The following is a 19,370-nucleotide window of genomic DNA, read 5'->3' as shown; positions in this document are numbered from 1 at the left end:
CACTGGACTGACTATAAAAATGTCAATGTCATGGACTGGAGGTTGTTTGCATCCTACAACCTCTGCATTTAGGAGCATAATCATCTCCCAGTGACCCTTCTGGGGACACTCAGACCAGAGGATCCAGGTGACCAGGACTTCCTCTCAGGAGGACTGTTATCAGGTTTACTTTAAGTGAGCAGCGTGTGTCTGACCCGCTGGCCTCTGGGACTCCAGTCCTAGCATGCATTTCAAAGCTCCCAGCTCCAGGTTTTATCTTAGCCGAGGCTGATCCTGGTGAGTCTGCCCCAGGATGTCTTGACATGTCCAGCCAAGTAGGAGCCTCTCATGGTCAAGGTCTTGACCACTCATCCATTTGTCCAGTGATCAAACTTTCTTTAAAGAGGCTCAAATGAAAACACTTCATGAGTAGGATATCTATGGAAATCTCCCTTCCACTTTTATTATAAGTGGTGCTTAAAGAATTTTCCTTTAAAACTGGAAACAGCAGGTGTTTTTCCCACGAGCTAGTGCCCGCCTCTAACCTGTGAGCATCTCAGAAGTATCCTTCTAGGCAATGGCTGTAGGCCTGTGGCTTTCCTTACCCTTATTAGTCAGAACTGACTGGTCGGCAAGGAGTATGTTCCCCGCCCCCCAACCCTTATTAGGAGCTCCTGGTTGGTGCAAATGATCCATGCATTCAGTTTGAACCTCCAGCCTCCCTCCCAGTCATTCTACACTTTATTCCGCTATCGCAGGGCATTCAGCAGACCCTGTCTTGGCCAGCCCCAATACCTGGAATGATGCAACTGACCCATATTCTTCTGTGATGTTGTCTAACTCCACGCCCATCTCGACTAGCCTGTGTTCCATCAATTGACCAGGGGAGAAGCTTCAGCAACTTTAGAGATTGTGCTAAACTAATGGAATTTGCCCAAATCATCCCCAAACTACCATTCCTTTTGTGGAACTCTTTCCCAGAATGCGGCTCAGACATATGTGTTCTGTGAACACTTTGAGGTCTTTCTGGAATTATGTGGTTGCCAACTGGCTTGGATTGGATGAACCAAGGATGGGGAAAGCAATGCCTGGGGTCCCAGCTGCTTATAGGAACTCCGTTAGGCAGAGTAGGGGCTTACATCTTTCAGTGGTCTCATTTAAATCCATAGCTGGCCTCCTCTAGAACGCTTTCCCTGGAGCTAGAGTAAGAAAGGGACCTACCTGTTCCTTCTACCATCACTCTGTTTGTCTTAGACTGGTGCAAGGAATGTCTTAATGAGAGGACCCCTCAATCTAGGGGAGGGGTCCTGTATGCCCAGCACAGGCACTGAGTGACCCAGGCTGTAAAGGGACTGCTTGCAGTTGACTCTCTGCATGGCTGACACCTCTTCCAGTTCAGAAAGGAAGCTATCAGCAAAGGGGCTTCGAATGACTCAGAGAGGTTGCGGTGTGGTCGCAGGCACTGCATGTGATGCTGTAGCTGTCTTTATGTATCTGTTTTATATGTCTCTATAAACTTTAGAGTAAACAGGTACGCCAACGACATCCATGGTTTAGGGAAAGAAAACCTTGGAGGCCTAAGCCCACTCAGAGGCATCCAAAGAAAGGCCTGGCAGTCTGCTTCCAAAAAATCAGCCACTGAACATCTCCAGGAACACATTTGGCCCCCCGGCCTCAGCTTGGCCCCATTAGTAAGTGGTAGTAGTCATTGTGGATGTTGTTCTTACTTAACCTAAGAAAGGCAATGCGATGTATGCCTTGTGCCTAACGAGCAGACGTGACACACTTGACATATGCCATGCCTGCTTCTCGGCCCCCAGGTAGGCTGAGTTGGAGAGAAACATCAGCCGAACAGGGAGGCAGGCAGAGCTCAGGCGGTAGCACCTCATGTTTGCCTGGTTGTCTCCGCAGCAAAAACGCGAGGCAAAATGCTTCGTGTCCTCCTACCAGCACCTGCTCCTGCTTCAAAGCAGCACGAAATAATAGGCATCTGTGTCTGGAGACGTGCCCCAGGGTGCAACGGAGAATATATTTGTTTGTTTTTCTAAACCACCCACACTGCAAGTTGGAATCGCGGGCTGGAGGGAGGCTGCACTTGGTGCCCAATGGACGGAGACAGGCGCTCAATGAGCTAGAACGCTCCCTCTGGAGAGAGAGCCGTGCTGCCGGGAGCAGGCTGGCAACCCCTGGTTCCCACTCAGCGCCCTTCTCACTCTTCATGGGGGGCAAATCGGCAGGGGAGAAAACTTGATAAATTAGGGCCAGGCCCACACTTTGGGCAGGACTTTTTCCTTGCAGTTGCTGTCTGAAGGCCTCCCAGGCTGGGCCTTCCTGAGATCAAACCTTTATAAAAGGGAATGGAAAAGATAATTCCCAGTAACTGCCTAATGGTCAGGTTAATCGTTTTATAGGGTTTGCTGATTATCATTTAGATCCAGCTGGTTGAATAAATTCAAAACCAAACAACACAAAACACCCCTCCAGTTCACCTTCTATTTTTAACCTTTTCCTGGGTGCATTGTCTTAAAGGGGGCAATTTCTTTTGCAGGAGAATGGATCCACCGTTTCACACCACACCCATGAGGCCCTCACCTCTAGAGTGCCAAACCAAACCAAACCAAACCAAACCAAACCAAACCAAACCAAAAGAAAAACCCAAACTCATTGTTGTGGCATCTTGTGACGCTATAGCACAAAGAAGAGTTTCCAAGTCTTGAATCTTCATAGAAGCGATTGCTTCTGTGGAGCAGCTGGTGGGATGGAGCTCTGAGCATCCTTTTCTCAATAGAATTTTATTTCCTCTCCATAATTTGACCTCCATAGGACGTAGAAACATTAACTTAGAATCCCATGATAAAGGATTCTATCCAACCATGTTCGAAAGGTGACGGTATGAGACTGGAGGGAAGTTGGCAAACGGAAGAATGAATTTCTCTGATTCAGCTGGGTGTTGCTCCAGTCTGTGAGTTAGAGAACTAGGTAAACTAAGGAGGATTAAAAACCTAAAAGACTCTCTCTTTATCATTGGTGAAGGTCCTCCTCAGGAGCCTAGGACCCAGCAAGCACTCAACAAATGTTTCTTCTTCCTCATTACGGCAGTTAGAACAAAAAACATAACCTTCCAGAGGAGAAGAATTGGAAAGCCAAAAATAAACCGCCAGTAAGTAGGCATTGCTCATTGGGTTTCTACATGCATTTCCTCTTCGCAAAAGAAGAGGTCTTTTGCAGATATATAGGTATCACTGGTTACCAATGGTTTCTGGAGTGGGAAAGAGGAGGAAAGGAGAGCTACGGCTTTAAGGGGCACTGAGCTTCTGTTAAGGGCGAGGAATGAAGGTGAGGATGGTTACTCCATGGTGACTACAGTCAATGTCACGGGATGCGACTTGTACAAAGGTTGAAATAGCAAAGACTTGCTATACAAAGGATCGTCAAAGAGTGCAGCTGAAAACTGAATTTAAATGATAATGGAATTTCTCCACAAATTTTTGAAACCCTCTCAGACGTACCACATTAAAAGTTTTTTGATCTAGGAAGATGAAATCTGACCACACTTGTTTAATTTCACTGATTAGACAGCCAACTTGCCTACTACTGTCCTTGAGAAAGAAGTGTTTAGAAGGGTAGATGTGTGCATGTATAGGATGGGTGCACATGCACGCACATAGTTGTGTATATATATGCATACATGTACATATGTAAATGAATGGTGTATAAAACTAAGTGCCATGGATTTGACTCATGGCAATGCAGTGTGCTTCAGAGCAGAATTGTGCCCATGGGGTTTTCATGGCTCTGATCTTTCAGAAGTTGATTGGCAGGCCCTTCTTCCAAGATGCCTCTGATTGGGTTTGTACTGTCAACCTTTGGTTAGTAGCCAAGTGTTTAACTGTGAGTGCTACCCAAGGATGGACTCCCCCTCTCTCTTACTCTTTCTATATCTATCCTAGCTTACACACACACCACTACCACCACCACCACACTCAATAATGGAATTTCTTAAAAGCTGTAAGGAGAAGAGCTGTTAGCCCTCAATCATATTTATTTTCCTCTATGATGTAGATAATGAGAGCATGCACACATCAGATTCCTACAAAGAGCAGACTCCACCTCTGTCCTCCTCAACACCTGGAAGGCAGAGTCACTTGTGTTGCCTGAGAGTGATGGCTGGGAAGCATGGGAGATTTCTGTAGCTGCCTCCTCTAATAAAATCACTTCAAGGGCAGCTCCTGTTGGAGGTGGTTCGGTCTTGGCCGTTTCTATCACCACTTGGAGATAGATTGGTTAAACTTGGAGATAGATCTTTGTCAGGCCATTCTTCCCCAAAAAAAGCCAAACAAACAAACAAAAACCTCACTATTATTTTCCATCAGGTTGCAAGTGAAGGTAAACAAAGGCAGTTGGCATCTGTCCCCATTTCCTCTCCTTCTCATTGACATTCTTACTCATTCTGTTTTCCAGCCTGGGGTATTGGGGCTGCCTGACCTAATAACATGAAGTAGATGACTACGGCAATTAAATAGCTAATTTTGGATCTCTAACGACTTTACCCGCCCCCCCCCAATGATCTGGGCATTTCAGACTAAGATGGGAGGGGTATGAAAGACCCCACCATTGCAGGATGGCATGCCACTCTCTTCAAATCTGGGCCCTGGTCACAGGATATGCAAAGCGTCTTTGAGTTGAGTTCCGCCTAGAATAGATAGAATGAAGCTCATGGAAGTGGGCTTTTTGAAAGGTAAAAATGTTGTTGCTTACGGTCGGCTGTGATTTCGTAGGGAGAGTTGAGGCGGGCGTCTCCGCAGGGGGATGTGCTCACGCAGAGATGGAAGAGAACGTTTTCCTTCAACCTGTAGCCGCCCTCTTTCAACCGCACAAATATTGATTGTTCTGAGTCCTCTCGCCGTTTGCTGTGAACCAAACCAGAAACATTCCAACTGAGTGGGTGTCTGTGTCTTGTTTTGTCAAGCTGTTGCCCCACCCCCTAGCCGCCTTCTTCACATTTGGTTTCGTGTTTCCATAAAACTTAGAAAATATTCACCAATGAAACCACAGAAAGCAAACAATCTGCTATCACGGTTCCCCTTCCTTAGCACTGACATTGGAATCTATCCTCTCTAGGGTCAGCCGAATCCCGTGAATTCACAAAAGGCTCCCAATGGCAAGATCTGACAGGGGTCTGTTAACTGAACGTGTTTATGGATTAAAAGGAGAGAAGGAATTTTCACGGGGTGGTTGGGGTTGCCAGCATAATGGCGAAGGGAGAACAGAAGTGACCCATCTATGGACCTTCCTTTCCGCATCCCACCACGGCCACGGCTATGGGCTGAAAATAAATAACACTACTCAAGTCTCCTGATGTTTTGATGGGCAAAGACCTGTTGCCCTTGAAACACCTTCCCCAGAGCTGGACACCAGATCCCAGAATGCACAGGTCACCTGGGGAAACCAAGTTGCCCGTATTTCCTCTCTTGCAGATTTTTATTCTCATTATTTGCGGGCCGTCGACTTTTGGCCACGTTTTGTTTCTACACGGTTCTGCCCCGTTGGGGATGGACTCTCTTTCGCTGGTGTCTGAGATCGCACCGGCAATGGGAACAGAACATTTCTCCCCAGGAAGGCCTCAGGGCGTCCTACCATGCCTCACTGCCTTTGCGCCTTCTGCGGGAGTCCCAGCCCTACCATGCTGCCTCTCAGAACTCGGTCTCTTGTAAACACCAACTCAGCAAGAATTCACTAAGCTGTTCCTTCTCCTAGTTTCCCAGCTCCCAGCCGGCCAACAGTGAAGCGATGGTTTGAGGGTATCTTCAAAGACTTGGGTCCTGGGCTCCCTTTGGCTGGCTTTTTGATCTCTGCTGGTCACAGCCACACCCCTTCCCCTCCTGCTTCCCTCCTCCCCCCTTGTCTGCCCCCACAACAACTTGGTGCCCACACAGAGAGGGCCCTGGTGGCCAAGTGGCTTATGCGGTGAGCTGCCGACCTCAAGGTGAGAATGTTGGATGTGGCTTTCTACTCCGTAAAGAATGGCAGCCTCAGAAACAGAGGGGCAGCTCTCCCCTCTCTGGAAGGGCGGGCATGAGTCCGAAGCAACTTGATGGCCGTGACTGGAGTGCCGGGCCGGGTCTGGGATTCATTTGCCTTTGAATTCTGTATAACACGTGCCATCGAGCCTCCTACACAGAGTTCAGTCTAAGTGCTGGCTGCATCACACCCTGATACAAACACAAGCGAAGGGTAGTTTTGAAATGTTTTCAAATTGAGCAGCTGGATATTTCAGAGAGATCTTCCCCCCTTTTTGAATAATGTCCAATTCCGTTTCTTTACATTCAATCCGGCCACACCTTTGGCCATCTCCTGGAACGAATGGGGGCCATCTATTCGCCTGCTGCTCACTGCTTAGAGGCTCAGATAAAAATTAATTGACTGTATTATGGTGTTGCTTTTTATTTGAGTCGGTTGGGCATCTATTGGTGTCTTTCTTCCCTTTGTGTGGCCTCTGCGCATGCTATTGGGCCTGACGGAGAACTTACTAAATCCTCCTCCAGACTCCACTTTCTGTGGCTTTGGGGAACATTACTTTAAAGGATCTGAGCTAGGAGAGACTGGCTAGGAAGACACATGAAGGAAAGGGCCTGCCAAAGAGACCGACAGCAATCCCATCATCAGACCTTCACAGGAATGCATTGGAGGTGTCAGAGGTTCAACTGCCCCTGCTTTTCTGTACCTGTTTAATAGGTCTGAGAGAGAGATGCTGGCCCAGGTGAAAGCTTGCTTCTTAACGGATGTCAAGAGAACAATACCACCAGAACCATGAACATTTCAATGTTAGAGAACCCTGCTTAGGGGCCCAGGGCCCCTTCATCTGAAATCATTTGAATTAAACGGCATTTTAAAATCCAGCATTAACCACTTTGGTCATCTTAACTGAGGACAAGGGCTGAGAAAATGGGACACATTGGGGGACATGAGGTGAAGGGAGAAGTGAGCTGATACAGGTATGATCCCGGACCCAGGAAGAAAAATAGCTGGAAGAGACCAGATTGCTGAAGCCAAACTTGATAAAAATGCCTAGAACTTGCTGCCCAGGGACCTAAGAATAGGGGGCCTTAGGAGTTCCCTGGGGGGTGGGGGGTGGTCTGAGCGCTACAGCCCTGGAGGAAGGGAACAAAGCGGTAGCCTGTTTTGCAGCCTGGCATTGTGAGAGGCAGCCTGGTCGGTCCTACTTTGCTGAGAAATTCTTCCGACAAGGAGCTCAAAGGGGAAAGGATGGAGGCACAAAGGCTAATTTCAGCCTCCCATGAGCTTGCTGTTCATCTGGTCAGAAGGGACAGGGATGGGTGGATATATGGACTTGTGGCTCCCTCTTGAAGTGGCCACAATTTCATCAAAATCGAACATAGCTATCAATGTCAACTTGGCACCTTTCCATGGCAGAAATGAAAGTTGACGGGAGAGCAGGTAACATTGATCCAAATAGCATAATACTCCCACTGAGCACGCTTTCCAGCTGGATCAATGCCATTATGGATCTCAGGGAGAGACCAGCTCGTAGCTCCTGTGAAGCAGTGTTTTGTGCCCCACCCCCAGTCCCTATTGGGTCTTCTTTCCCCAAATTCTTTTCTTCCTTCTTCGTCCTTTTTTCCTTTTCCTTTTTTCAATACCAGGCTAGCCCTGCGATTCATGCCTGGAGGGCTGGGGTGGGTGGAATACTGTCTTCATTTAAACCCGTAGTCAAGGAAAGCAGAGTTTGAATCGGACATGGGTTAGCTGCTCTCTTTGGGGAACATCTTTGTATTCCTTGAGCCATAACTCTCCAGTTTTCTCCCTAGGCTCATTTGTATCGAGACTATGAGCAATTAGCTGGAGAAATACTGGGGCTGAAAGTTGACAATGTGTTAAACAGGTGGTCAATCCTCTTTCTCAATAATTTCCTTTATTCTCCAGAAGGCACCCTCAGCCTCACAAAGAAAGAATGTTGAATGTTGGCTACCTCGTGAGCTTTCATGGGTGATATGCCAGCGTCTTGGTAAAATTTCACCCATTAGTGGTCCCCTGAGTGTTTTAATAGAAAATAATAGGACATGTTATTTAATGGAATGAGTATGTGACAAGATGCATGTCTGTGTGTGGAGGGGTGTGTGTGCGCAGATGCCTTGTAAACTGTCTGCGGAATAATTCAGAGGCAGCAGTCAGTGTGTTTACTGGAGAGAAAAATGACAATAATGAGGACGGTGTCTGGCATTTCAATATTTTACCAGTTTGCATGGCAACACTGTCAGTGCTTAAGGGATTGTCAATCGTCTGAATAGGAACTTAAGCTTTATGGCTCATAGCTATTCATCTTGAGTCAGGAAACTGCCAGGATGAAGGGGGAAATACATTCCGAGCTGCTTGTGGGGTAACTTTTCTTCCCCCTCGGCAATGGCTACAATGAACAAATACGACTCTAAGAGAGCCACAGGGCTTGCAGGTCTAGCAGACAGGTTTATATTTCTCCCCATGGAATATCATCAAGTCCATCTAAACCACGGGCAGTGTTTCAGTTGCCCAGTGCTGCTGTAACATAGATGCCACAAGTGGGTGGCTTTTCAAAGCAGAATTTTCCATTTTTCACCATTTTTGAAGCTTGAAGCCTCAATATAGCTGGTGATTCTAGGGAAAGGGCCTCTCTTGTCTATTTAGCACCTATTAGCTGGACAGCCATCCTTGGTGTTCCCATAGCGGTAGCTGTGTCTGTCATCTATCTTCCTGCCTCCCTAGTGTGTATATGTCTGCATCTAACCTAATCTGCTTTTTAATAACTCAGGGGCGATTAGGTTTAGAACCCACCCTTCACGAGTATGATCTCATTGACATGACAAAAGAAAACGAGATTTCCAAATAGGATCACATCCAGACAAATAGGAGGCAGGATTTCAATATGGATTTTGGGAGAGGGAGCACAATCGAACCCATCACAAACAGTGTTGGTTTACCTTAGGTGCAGCTCCAGCTGGGCATAGAGGAAGTAAACAAATGCTCTCCTTGCCACGATCTCTGCATGGCAGTCATTGACAACCAGTCCCTGGTCATTGATGTACTCGCCACTGATGCACTTGGTGCCTGATGACAGAGCGATTACCTGAGCTTGCCTGACATCCAAGCCTGGGTAGAGAGACACAGAGAAAAGGGTTTAAAAACAGCACGGGCATACACTGCCCCCTTGAAGGAGCCCCTGTCGTCTACTCGTGAGGGAGGGCTTACCCTGTGGACCTGGACCAAACCCTCTGGCCTAAGTGACTTTATGGTTCGGAGCCCCACTACAGGCAGTCTTGTTAACTCTCCAACAAAAACATGACCTGGAGTTTACCTTGTAATGGGGTCACTAGCATGACAGGTTGAGATAAATAGTAGTTTGTTGCTTTGTGGCAGTTTGCTTGTGAACTAGGGGCGGTGAATTTCGAAGGATGTTGTTTCTACGTGGTTTATGAAGGTGCTTTTCTTATTACTCGGCTTACACAGGAAATTAGGCTGAAAGCTGTCATTCCAAAAACCCCATGTACTTCTCCCAAACAAGACAAACTTGATTATCCTTTATTTGGTCCAGACAGGTGCATTAGAGAAGCCAACTTCTTTTTATTCGAAGGGGACTGCAGGGATTTGCATTCCTCCCTACTTTTTGTAGGGTCCTGTTCGAAGGGACATGTCCCATTCAGGAAATAATCCTCCAGGGACACCCTGCCAAAGCCCTAGGTCTAGATAGAGAGGAAGCATGCTGGGTCTGTGCCTCTAGCCAGGATCTTCTGCAGAGATTCCAAAGCGGAAGGTAAAATGGCTGCTATTCATTCAAATGATTAAGGTGCTCGGCTATTAACTGAAAGGCTGGAGTTCAAGGCCACCCAAAAGTCCCTTGGAAGAAAGACCTGCTTATCTACATCTGAAACTTTTGCTATACGAAACACAACACAACACAACACAACAAAACCCTGTGAAGCGCAGGGATACGCTGACACGTAGGGGGCCATCCCGAGGAGAAGCTGACTCGATGACAAGTGGGTCCAACTGGTTTTCCCAACTATCCCTCCCTAGAAAGTCTGACCCCCTCCTCCTCTGTCCTCCACACTGAGGGCAGCAGTTTAGCAGGAAGCTATCACTGGTGGAGATGGCTGCTGGGGTAGAATGACAGTGTTACACCATGGCTGAGGAAGGCTGTGCACAACCCTACCGACTCATCTGCTTGTGCCAGTGGGGAAATCTGGGGTGTCCGGGGTGCCTTGAGACTAGGGCTTCTGACCAGTTCATTTCAGTTCGGCTCCCTGTTCCATCCCAGATAGGCGGAATCAGAATCTATACCTTAGATGGTTCTGATGTCCATAGGAGACCCTAAGAACTCACGGGGGCCTCTGGGTGGTGCTAGTGACTGATGCACATGTAATTTTTATATGGAATCATATAAAACAAGCACCTGGGGGAATGCTTATTACAAGGAAGCTTCTGATATAGTATATCTCTGGTGGAAGAAGTGAATTTTCAGCCAGGGGGTCAAACCACAATGAACTTGTGCCAAGTCCTGCTTGAGACCCACAAATGGTCCACTTGCTTTGCCTTCCTGCCTGTAAGACTCCTCAGACCCAAGAGTACAGATTGCTGTCCCTTGCATCCTGCTGGGCCTCCCAGAAGCCACAGAACCACTTGATCGACTGACACCAGGCGACCGAGTTCAGCCAGAGCCCTGTGATTCCAAACAAGTCTCTACTTGCAGCTGTGTCAAAGTACGGTCATTTATTCTGTAGGGTGTGCTCCCATACGGCCCAGAGACACTTGCTTTTCCGATTTAACTCGCCTTCCCTGGGCTTTGTCCTGGAGCTTGAACAAATCTCTAAATCTGCAGAATTCAAGGGTCAGTGGTTTAGAAGACTCGGAGGCACAATGTATGAGAAGCACGGCAATCTGTACCCCAAGAGCACTTGTACAGGCTTAATACTGGCCAGGAGGGCTGCCATCGTGTAGCCCAGAAGAGGTGTTAAAGGCTTATTCAGACAATGGCCGAGACAAACTCCACTTGAGTTACAGCCGAATGCCTTACCAAACACTACCTCTCTTTTCAGAATGACATTTCATAGATGGATGCTGGGGCGGAGGAGTGTCTGGATGGGGCACAGCCCCCGCCCCCAAATTATTCTCGTTCAGTGCCATCTCATCAGCAGTTAGTGACCAGGTAGCAGGCAAAGCCGAACTCCTGGTTGACAGCTATAATCAGTTATGACACAGCCACCCACCGCACAGCAGCCCGATGCGAACATTTAGCAGAGAGGTGATTAGCGCAGGCAGCCTCAGGTGAGAAACCTCTGTGTTCGGAATCGCAAGCAGCTGCCGGCGGAGGGTGAAGCTTACATAAAGAATGGCTTTCCGCGGGGTTGCCACGCACACTGCCCTCATGTCAGGGGGCACATTTTAACTGTGTGTTTGTGCTCTGCCCTTTGTGTTTCCACAGCGTTCTATTTATGCTGAAGCACATGCTCTGGGTTGCAAACGAACAAGGTCGAAATGAAAATTTTCTGGTCGGGAATCACACGGCTTCTTATTTCCCCCGAAGAGCCTCAGGACAGAGGGGAGAGAAGGAGCAGGTAGTAATGCCTTGCACTGTAGGCAGCCCTTCATCCAGAAGATGCCTCACTGAAATTCCTGAGCAACACTGGGGTGTGCACAGAAAGGGCAGGGCCAGCCCTTCCCACACTCCTCTTTTCTCCCTGACTCTTCAGTGCTTCCGCTGGGGTTAGACAGCAGCTGCGTCATAAGGCTTAGGAAACCTCTGACCCAATGTATTTTCCAGAATTTGTTTTGAAAACGTAGAAAATTAGACCTCCAGTTGATTCTTGACACCATATGTGAACCCCAGAAAGAACCCCAGCTGCTCAATCAGGGGTAGTAGCCTTAGACAAAACTAGATGAATGGATCCTTGAGAGTATGGCAAGGGACGGTGGCCAGGAATCGGGGAGCTAATAACGATGCGTACAAGGATAAAGAAAATGTTCTAAAACTGATTGTGATGATGGCTGTACACCTCTTCTTGAAGTGACTGAACTATGGAATGGTATGATGTGTGGATTATATACCCATAAAACTGTTGAGGAAAAAATTGCCAAGTGTCTCAGGGGTTGTACCCATGCCTATTAATAATAACATCGACCTGTAAAGGACAGTCAAGGTTTTAAGAATTATTTTCACAGGGCACTTTTCATTTTCTAGCATAGTCTAAAGAGTTTCTTTAGCCAAAAATTATATCTTCTCCAAGAATTAAAAACAAAATGAAACTTGCAAAGCTAGTCCCAAACTTAAATTCTTTCATGTATATTAGTAATCCCTTTTGTTTAAGGGACCCGAAGCCACTGGTAACTCCAAGATCAGTGGTTCAAGCCTATCAGTTACTCCTCAGGAGAAAGATGAGGCTGTCTACGGCTATAGATTTAAAGCCTCAGAAACCCCAGGGGGCTGTCCTACTCTGTCCTACGGGGTCACAGTGAGTCAGCATCGGCAGTCAGTTTTGGTTTCTAAGAAATCACTCGGATCCCTGGTGACACCGCAGGGAAATGAACAAATAAATCTGTCCTGGAAGAAGTATAGTCAGAACGCTCCTTCAGAGCAAGGATTGGAAGACTTCCTCTCACATACTTTGGGCATGTTGCCAGGAGGACATCGTGCTTGGGGAAGTAGAGGAACAATGACACTGAGGAAGGCCTGGATGAGCTGGATCGACACGGCGGCTGCAACCCTGGGCTCAGATATAGGAACGGTCGGGAGGATGACGCAGGACTGGGCAGTGTTTCACTCTGTGTACCCAGGGTCACGTGGGTCAGAATGGATTCGATGGCACCTGACAACAACATGAGTCATAGCTGACGAGATGGCAATGGCTTTGGTTTGGTGAGAAATCACAAAAGTCCCTGGTTGATGGCAATGGCTAATGAATCGAAAGGTTGGAAGTTTGAGTGCACCCAGCTAGGCCTCCAAAGAAAGTCCGGTGCTTGTCTCCCATACAGCAGCTTCTGAAAACCCTATAGAGCCCAGTTCTACTCTGATGGCCACCGGAAGAGACTAGGCAGAATTACAAGTGTATTCTTTCTCCCACTCTAAGAGGGCCTTTGGAACCATACGCATGTGTCTTTATTTAGATGGCCCTCTCCTTGAGAAGGGGAACTGGGTTTCCCACAAAATCTCCTAGGAAGGGCTTCAATGCACGTGCACACAGCGAGACGGGTGGCCAGGACACATTAGTCTGAGGGGGTCTTTTTAAAAATTCCACTGTCTTTTGAGTTCACTTTCACATGGACTTTTTGAAAGCCCCTGGACTGCTGCTGATTTTGTGAACTTCCTGGCATGGCCACATGGGAGAAAGACCAAACTTTTTACTCCTGCAAAGAGTTACGGTCTTGGAAACTGACCGGAGGCAGTTCTAGTCCATCATAAGTGGTCATGGTGAGTTGTCATTAGCTCGATGGCAGTGGGTTGGTTTTTCGGTTTTGGCCCCCAAAGACCAAAGTACTGTGCACATCCTAACTACCTGAAACTTACTGATCTAACTTGGAAATTTCTACCTTGGGAACTTGGTTCCAAAGACTCAATGACACCCCTCTCATTCTCCTACACACATTGTTTGGCCTTTGCTATTCTTTTAAATGAGATAAAAAGAGGGAGTCGAAAGAAAGAGAAGGATGTGTGGCTACAAATGCAACCAGAGGGAGGAATGAGAAATGGGGGAGAAAAGAGAGTGCCGAAGCAAATGTATGCTTATTTGACTGTCGTTCAAGAAGGACCGAGTAACCTTACTTTGAAGTAAGACTCCCTAGCAGGTAGATGAGCGAGCGAGCGAATCAAATGTTTCACTCTTTGCCCGTGACCTGTAAGCGCTGGCAGCTTGGTTTATTATCTGTCCAGTTCCCTTCGTCCCTCTGGAAAAGCCGATTCTACGAACTTTCCGCTCCGTCTCTCACCCACCTCCTCACCACGTCCGTTGTTTAACACGGAGCTTCTCTACGTGGTTTCTGTTTATGTGTTTCTAAAACTGTACTCCAAAATGTTGGCTGTCTGGATTTTACTTCGTACCCTTCCCTGCCAGGATGGGGCTGCCATGATCTAAGGAAAACACTCGACGGTTGTCAGAGTCATTTGTTTTCTCACATGTTGGTCACAAAGTCGGCAGCAGCACTACTGTAATAGAAGCCGAACCAGAAGCAGCCTACAGTGCAGGCCTGTGGCTTCTGCACCAGAACGGACGCACGCAGGCTGGAAGGCGGTGAGCGCCAGCTGCTGTCTTTTTCTGTGATGTGAAGTCACTCAGTCACTGACTAGGCAACGCTTTGTTTCGCACATGACGTGTCACCTTCCAGACTCCGGCCGGAAGGGTTCAGGAGGTGACACTGACAATCCTTTAGAAACAGCCCTGGATTCTAGAGGGAGTGGTGGCCAGTCCGCTGCTCACTTGAACTCTCCGAGACTACCAAGCAGCCAGTTTCTAACTAAACATTCTTATCAAGCGAGGCCTTCCTGATTGCATTTATGGGGTGGGGAGTTGGGGGGGGGTGTTTTGATGCAGAAATCATTTGGCAGCTTCCAGCTTTATTCCGACGGGCAGTAGAGAGATAGGAAATGACATTCATAATAAGTTCCTTAAGAGTTTCGTTTAGAAACAGACAACTACGTCAGCACTGCTTCTCGTTCTGAAGAGGCTCTGGTCTGCCGCTCCTCATGCGAGTCCACCGACACCAGCGCCGTGGGAAAACGACAGCACATTCCTTCCACCCTCATTAATCCTCCACTGCACTCGACTCCAGGCCCTGCTTGACTCAGGACAATTATGCAGCCCAAGAAATGCATTATTTGCTTATTCATTTTTCATTAAGTCTCCCTCCTATGTGCCCCAATCATGCTAAGTGGCACAGGAGGCAGGAGGACAGTTACGGCACGGTCCTGTCCTTCAAAGGATTTAGCGAGTGCACAGGGAGTTGACGCTGAGCCAGAGTGCTGACAAAGCGCCCTTGGGTGCGGAGTACACACACGCACTGCACTCAGAAGACAAGCAGAACCAGAGAGAGAGAGTGAGAACCGGAGAACAGAAGGGAGAGGGGGCACAACCTCATATACGGAAAGTTCCTGGCAGACATTATGTCAGCTGAAATGAATGTTGAAGGATGGATGCCATTTGACATGTGGCCATGCCTGATGGGGGCAGAAAGCCTTCTAGATAAAGGGAACACAGATGAAATGCCCGTGTGGGGGGGAGGCACAAGGCATATTTTGGGGGACAATGAAAAATCTCCTTGGGCTTGCATGGGTGATTTATGTAGCCAGGTAGATAGCTCAGGTTGAGTCAGCTCTGCCTCATGGAAACCTTAGGGTCAACAGAATAAACTGTTGCTCGGGTCTGTATCATTCTCAAAATAATTCCCAGGCTTTACTATTGTGTCACTCTATGTCACCAACCAACACCTTGCAAATGATCCCTCCTGATGACCTGTGCAAAGCAAACAACGGAGAATGACCTATTGTGATTCATAAGGGTTTCCCAGGCTGATGCTGCTGGGCATTACTTCTTCATCTGTCTTGGCCTGGAAACTCTACTGAAATATGCCCTCCATGCTTAGCCTAGCTCAAAATTACTTTCCCTGCCACTGAGTAACGTCTGATGTGACCTACAGGGCAGGGTAGAACTGCCCCTGTGGGTTACTGAGTCTGTTTCTCTTGATAGGAATAAAAAGCCCCATCTTTTGCCTGAGTTGCTGCTGGTGGTTTCAAACCACTAACCTTGTGGTTAGCAGCCCAAGATACTACCCACTACATCTCCAGGGCTCCTTTGACGCTGCTAGTATTTGATATTCTGGTGGCATAGCATCCAGCATCACAGCAACACACAAGCCACAATGAGTCGGTCAGTTTGTCATGCTTTCAGAGCTTCCAGACTAAGATAGACTAGGAAGAAGGACCTGATGTTCTAGTTAAAAAAAAAAACAAAAAAAACAAACAAAAAACCAAAAATGGGGGGTGGGGACTTTAGGAAAGCGGTCGAACATTATTTGATATTGTGCTGGAAGATGAGTCCTGCAGGTTGGAAGGCACACAGAATATGAGAATTATTATTACAGTTGCTACAGCAATGGGCCCAACCATTACGATGATGACTGGACAGTGTTTCATTCTATTGCACACAGGGTCCCTAGGAACTGGAATCAAGTTAATGACACCTAACAGCGACAGTCCTCAATGGAGCAAATTGACAGCTCTTTCTCCAGCTGGGTGGTCACTGCAATAGTGTAGAGTGCGGAAATTATGTAATGAGAATTTAGGAAGATGCCAATAGCAGCAGATAGGCAGACATGGGGACTGTGAGAGAAGATTACGAGGAATGGATTAATAGGATGTGAGAAATTAATGTGCATGCCGAGGGAAAGGGAGAAGTCAAAACACATGCTCAAGCATTACATATTAAATGCTGCAAATACGAAAACATGTGAAGAACAGTCAAGTTGAGGAATGGCAGCTTTCGTTAGGAGAAAAGAGGGGTGATGTTTGCACGACAAAACTCCCAACTCAAATTCACTGCCATCGAATCGATTTCAACTCCTACAGCCAGGTACAGGCCAGGTAGAGCTGCTCTGATGGATTTCTGAAACTGTCATTCTTTAGTGGAGCTGAACACCTCGTCTTTCTCTGGTAGAGTGCCTGGTGGCTTTGAACTGCTGATCTTGCAGTCAGTTGTTTTGTGTCTTACCCATTATGCCCCCAAGGCTCCTGCCATAGCTCCCCTCAAAGTCCATGGAAATGGACTTGATGACATTACCCGACAGTATGATTTAGAGAAGAGAGCTCACTATCAATGGAATGTGCAAGCAAAAGGTATTAAGACGCTTGCCAGTTAACATTTAAATAAGCAAAAACTTCTGAACTCTCCTGTTACATGTTTCCTGTGTCATGATGATAGGCGATCCTGGCGATGTCCCACAAGTACTGTAAGAGACTGAGTGCCTGTCACATTATCAGAGAAACAGTACTTTTCCTATGTTGAAGTCAGAGGATTTTTATCTTTTTATGAAAAGGAGTACTTCCATCTGGACTTGATATTTGAGATGGTAGCCCAGTAATGTATTATGAACAAATAATGCTTCATCCTTTCTACTATTTCTGGCACTGTGGTTTACAATGTGGAGCCCACTGATTTCTGGAGGGTGAATATCCATTGCAAAGGGGCATCAAAAGCACCTGTACATCAAATAAGGCCTGTAGAAAAAATAAATCCTTTATAGTAATAATGTGTCTCAGGTCAGATGACTGGAGGCAGGGGATCTTAGGTTAGAGATCTGAGAAACTTGGAAGAAAGTGAGTGAAACAGGGTAAGGCAAGGGGTGAAGGTCAAGAAACCACTCTAAGATCTAGTTTCGGCTGGTCTCACTGAGAGCTCTGCAATGTAAATGACACACCAAGTTATTCTGCCTGGAGCCAGGTCCCTAGCTGCAAAGTCCTAGTTGGTGAATCATAAACTTTCGGGTATTTCCTGGCATGCTGATTCCCGCCAATCAAGGACAATTCTCATGGGAAGACTATAGCTACCACTGTTAACTGTCAGCTCTCAGGGTAGCAGGATGGGAGCTGGGTGTGACACCTACATCTACTATAATGGGGGATCATTTGTCAAATGATGCTGATATTACCAATCAAATACCAAATCATGTTCAAACACTACTCAACTCATAGCTAGTTTAGTGTCTCTCCTCTCACTCCATGACAATTGACAAGAGAATTATTATCTTGTAGAATAAAGTGAAAAATCACATAGAAAATATAAATATATTTTTGGAAAAATATAAATATATTTTTGGAAAAATAAAAGAACACCCCACCAAAGCACCAAGCCCAATTATTTTGGTGTGAGAATCCTACCCAACTGTTCCCAAACACCGGAAGTTAAGGAAAGTCTCCAAAGGACTTTTACTATGAAACGACTGTATCACTGATTCATCCCCTTGACTGAAACTAGATAAGAAAACTACAGATGGCGCCCAGCTATCCACATCAATCTAAAAATTCTAGATAAAATAATAGCCATCAAATAGTGGAGGGAAAAATATATTATCAACAAAGCAAAACAAACTGCAACTAATATTTATAAATGTGAAACACAAAAATATGACTGTAGTACAGTCCCTGGGAAGCATCTGACAGTATCCAAGAACCATTTTTGATGAAAAATCACAAAAGATAGAATAGGTGGAATTTTCCAACGATTTCACACACATAACACATCTCCACTGCCAAGCTTGCCTGTTTTATGGCAAACTCTAGAGGCTTTACTACTAAGCTCAGGGGTATGACAAGCAGACTCACTATCACGCTGTCAGTTAACATTAACCGAAGCTATTTGCCAATGCAAGAGACAGAAATTAGAGGTGTAGTAATTACAAACGAGTAGGTAACACAATTATTGAACATAATATGTTTGTAGGAGTATATGTGGAAACCACAAGAGAATCAGTTGAAATATTGCTAGAGACAACAAGAGAGCTCAATAAGGTGACAGAGTGCAAAGTTAATATACAAAAATCAATAGCTTTCATATATACAAGCAACTAGTGAGAAACTATAAAGGAAAACTGACTCGATTTATAGTAGAAATGAACCAGATGATAGGAATACGTTTCACAAGAAATGCGTAAGAACTATAGGAATAAAACTTAAAATTATGCTGAAGGACTTCAAAATAACTTGAATGAAGTTTCAGATATGCCATATTCTTGAATAGGAAGATTCAACACAATGAATTCTCCCTCAGTTGGTTTATACAATGAATGCGATCCCAATAAAAATGGCACTAGGGATTCGTTTTGGAACAGAACTTTACTTTGTTCCATTTTGCTTTATTATCTATCTATCTGGCAGGCAACTTGACTCTAAAGGGTGACCTAGAAAATCCTGCATAAGAACACCAATGCTGGGGGACTAACCTTAGTAGACAGCAAATACACTACAAAGCTTTTAGAGCAAAAACACACAAAGTTACAGGCAAAAAAGGAACAAATAAGAGGCAAGAAATCAACCCAAATACATAGAGGAAGATGATAAAGGTGAACACATCTTAAGCCATCAGTATAAAAGAGAGTATTCAGTTAACGCCATCTCTGGTGGCAAAGTGATTACATAATGCTGCAATCCACGAGGTCAGCAGTTCCAAACCACCAGCCAGTTCCTTGAGAGAAAGATGGGCTTTCCACTCCCATAAACAGTCACAGTCTCGGACACCTACTGGGGCAGTTCATACAACCCTTGTCCTACAGGGTTACTAGGAGTCGATTATTGACCTGATGACCAGTGAGCTTGGTCTTGGTTTTTTATTAACTGGAAAGGAATCCTGGTGTACTTTAGG

At 46.3% G+C, this 19,370-nt stretch overlaps 1 protein-coding gene across 1 annotated transcript in view; it reads right to left on the bottom strand.

Annotated features, from left to right (window-relative positions):
- Positions 1-19,370, bottom strand: part of ADARB2 (adenosine deaminase RNA specific B2 (inactive)) — a 268,729-nt gene that overhangs the window by 83,630 nt on the left and 165,729 nt on the right. Inside the window, exons 3-4 of the mRNA XM_075550899.1 lie at positions 8,955-9,123; positions 4,738-4,889 (exon numbers count right to left, since the gene is read on the bottom strand). Of these exons, the coding sequence (XP_075407014.1) occupies positions 4,738-4,889; positions 8,955-9,123 (321 nt within the window). The remainder of the gene's footprint in view (positions 1-4,737; positions 4,890-8,954; positions 9,124-19,370) is intronic.

Source organism: Tenrec ecaudatus, chromosome 5 (assembly GCF_050624435.1).
Source record: "Tenrec ecaudatus isolate mTenEca1 chromosome 5, mTenEca1.hap1, whole genome shotgun sequence".
NCBI lineage: Eukaryota > Metazoa > Chordata > Mammalia > Afrosoricida > Tenrecidae > Tenrec > Tenrec ecaudatus.
The sequence above is the reverse complement of the archived record's forward strand: the minus strand, read 5'-3'. Positions and strand labels throughout refer to the sequence as shown.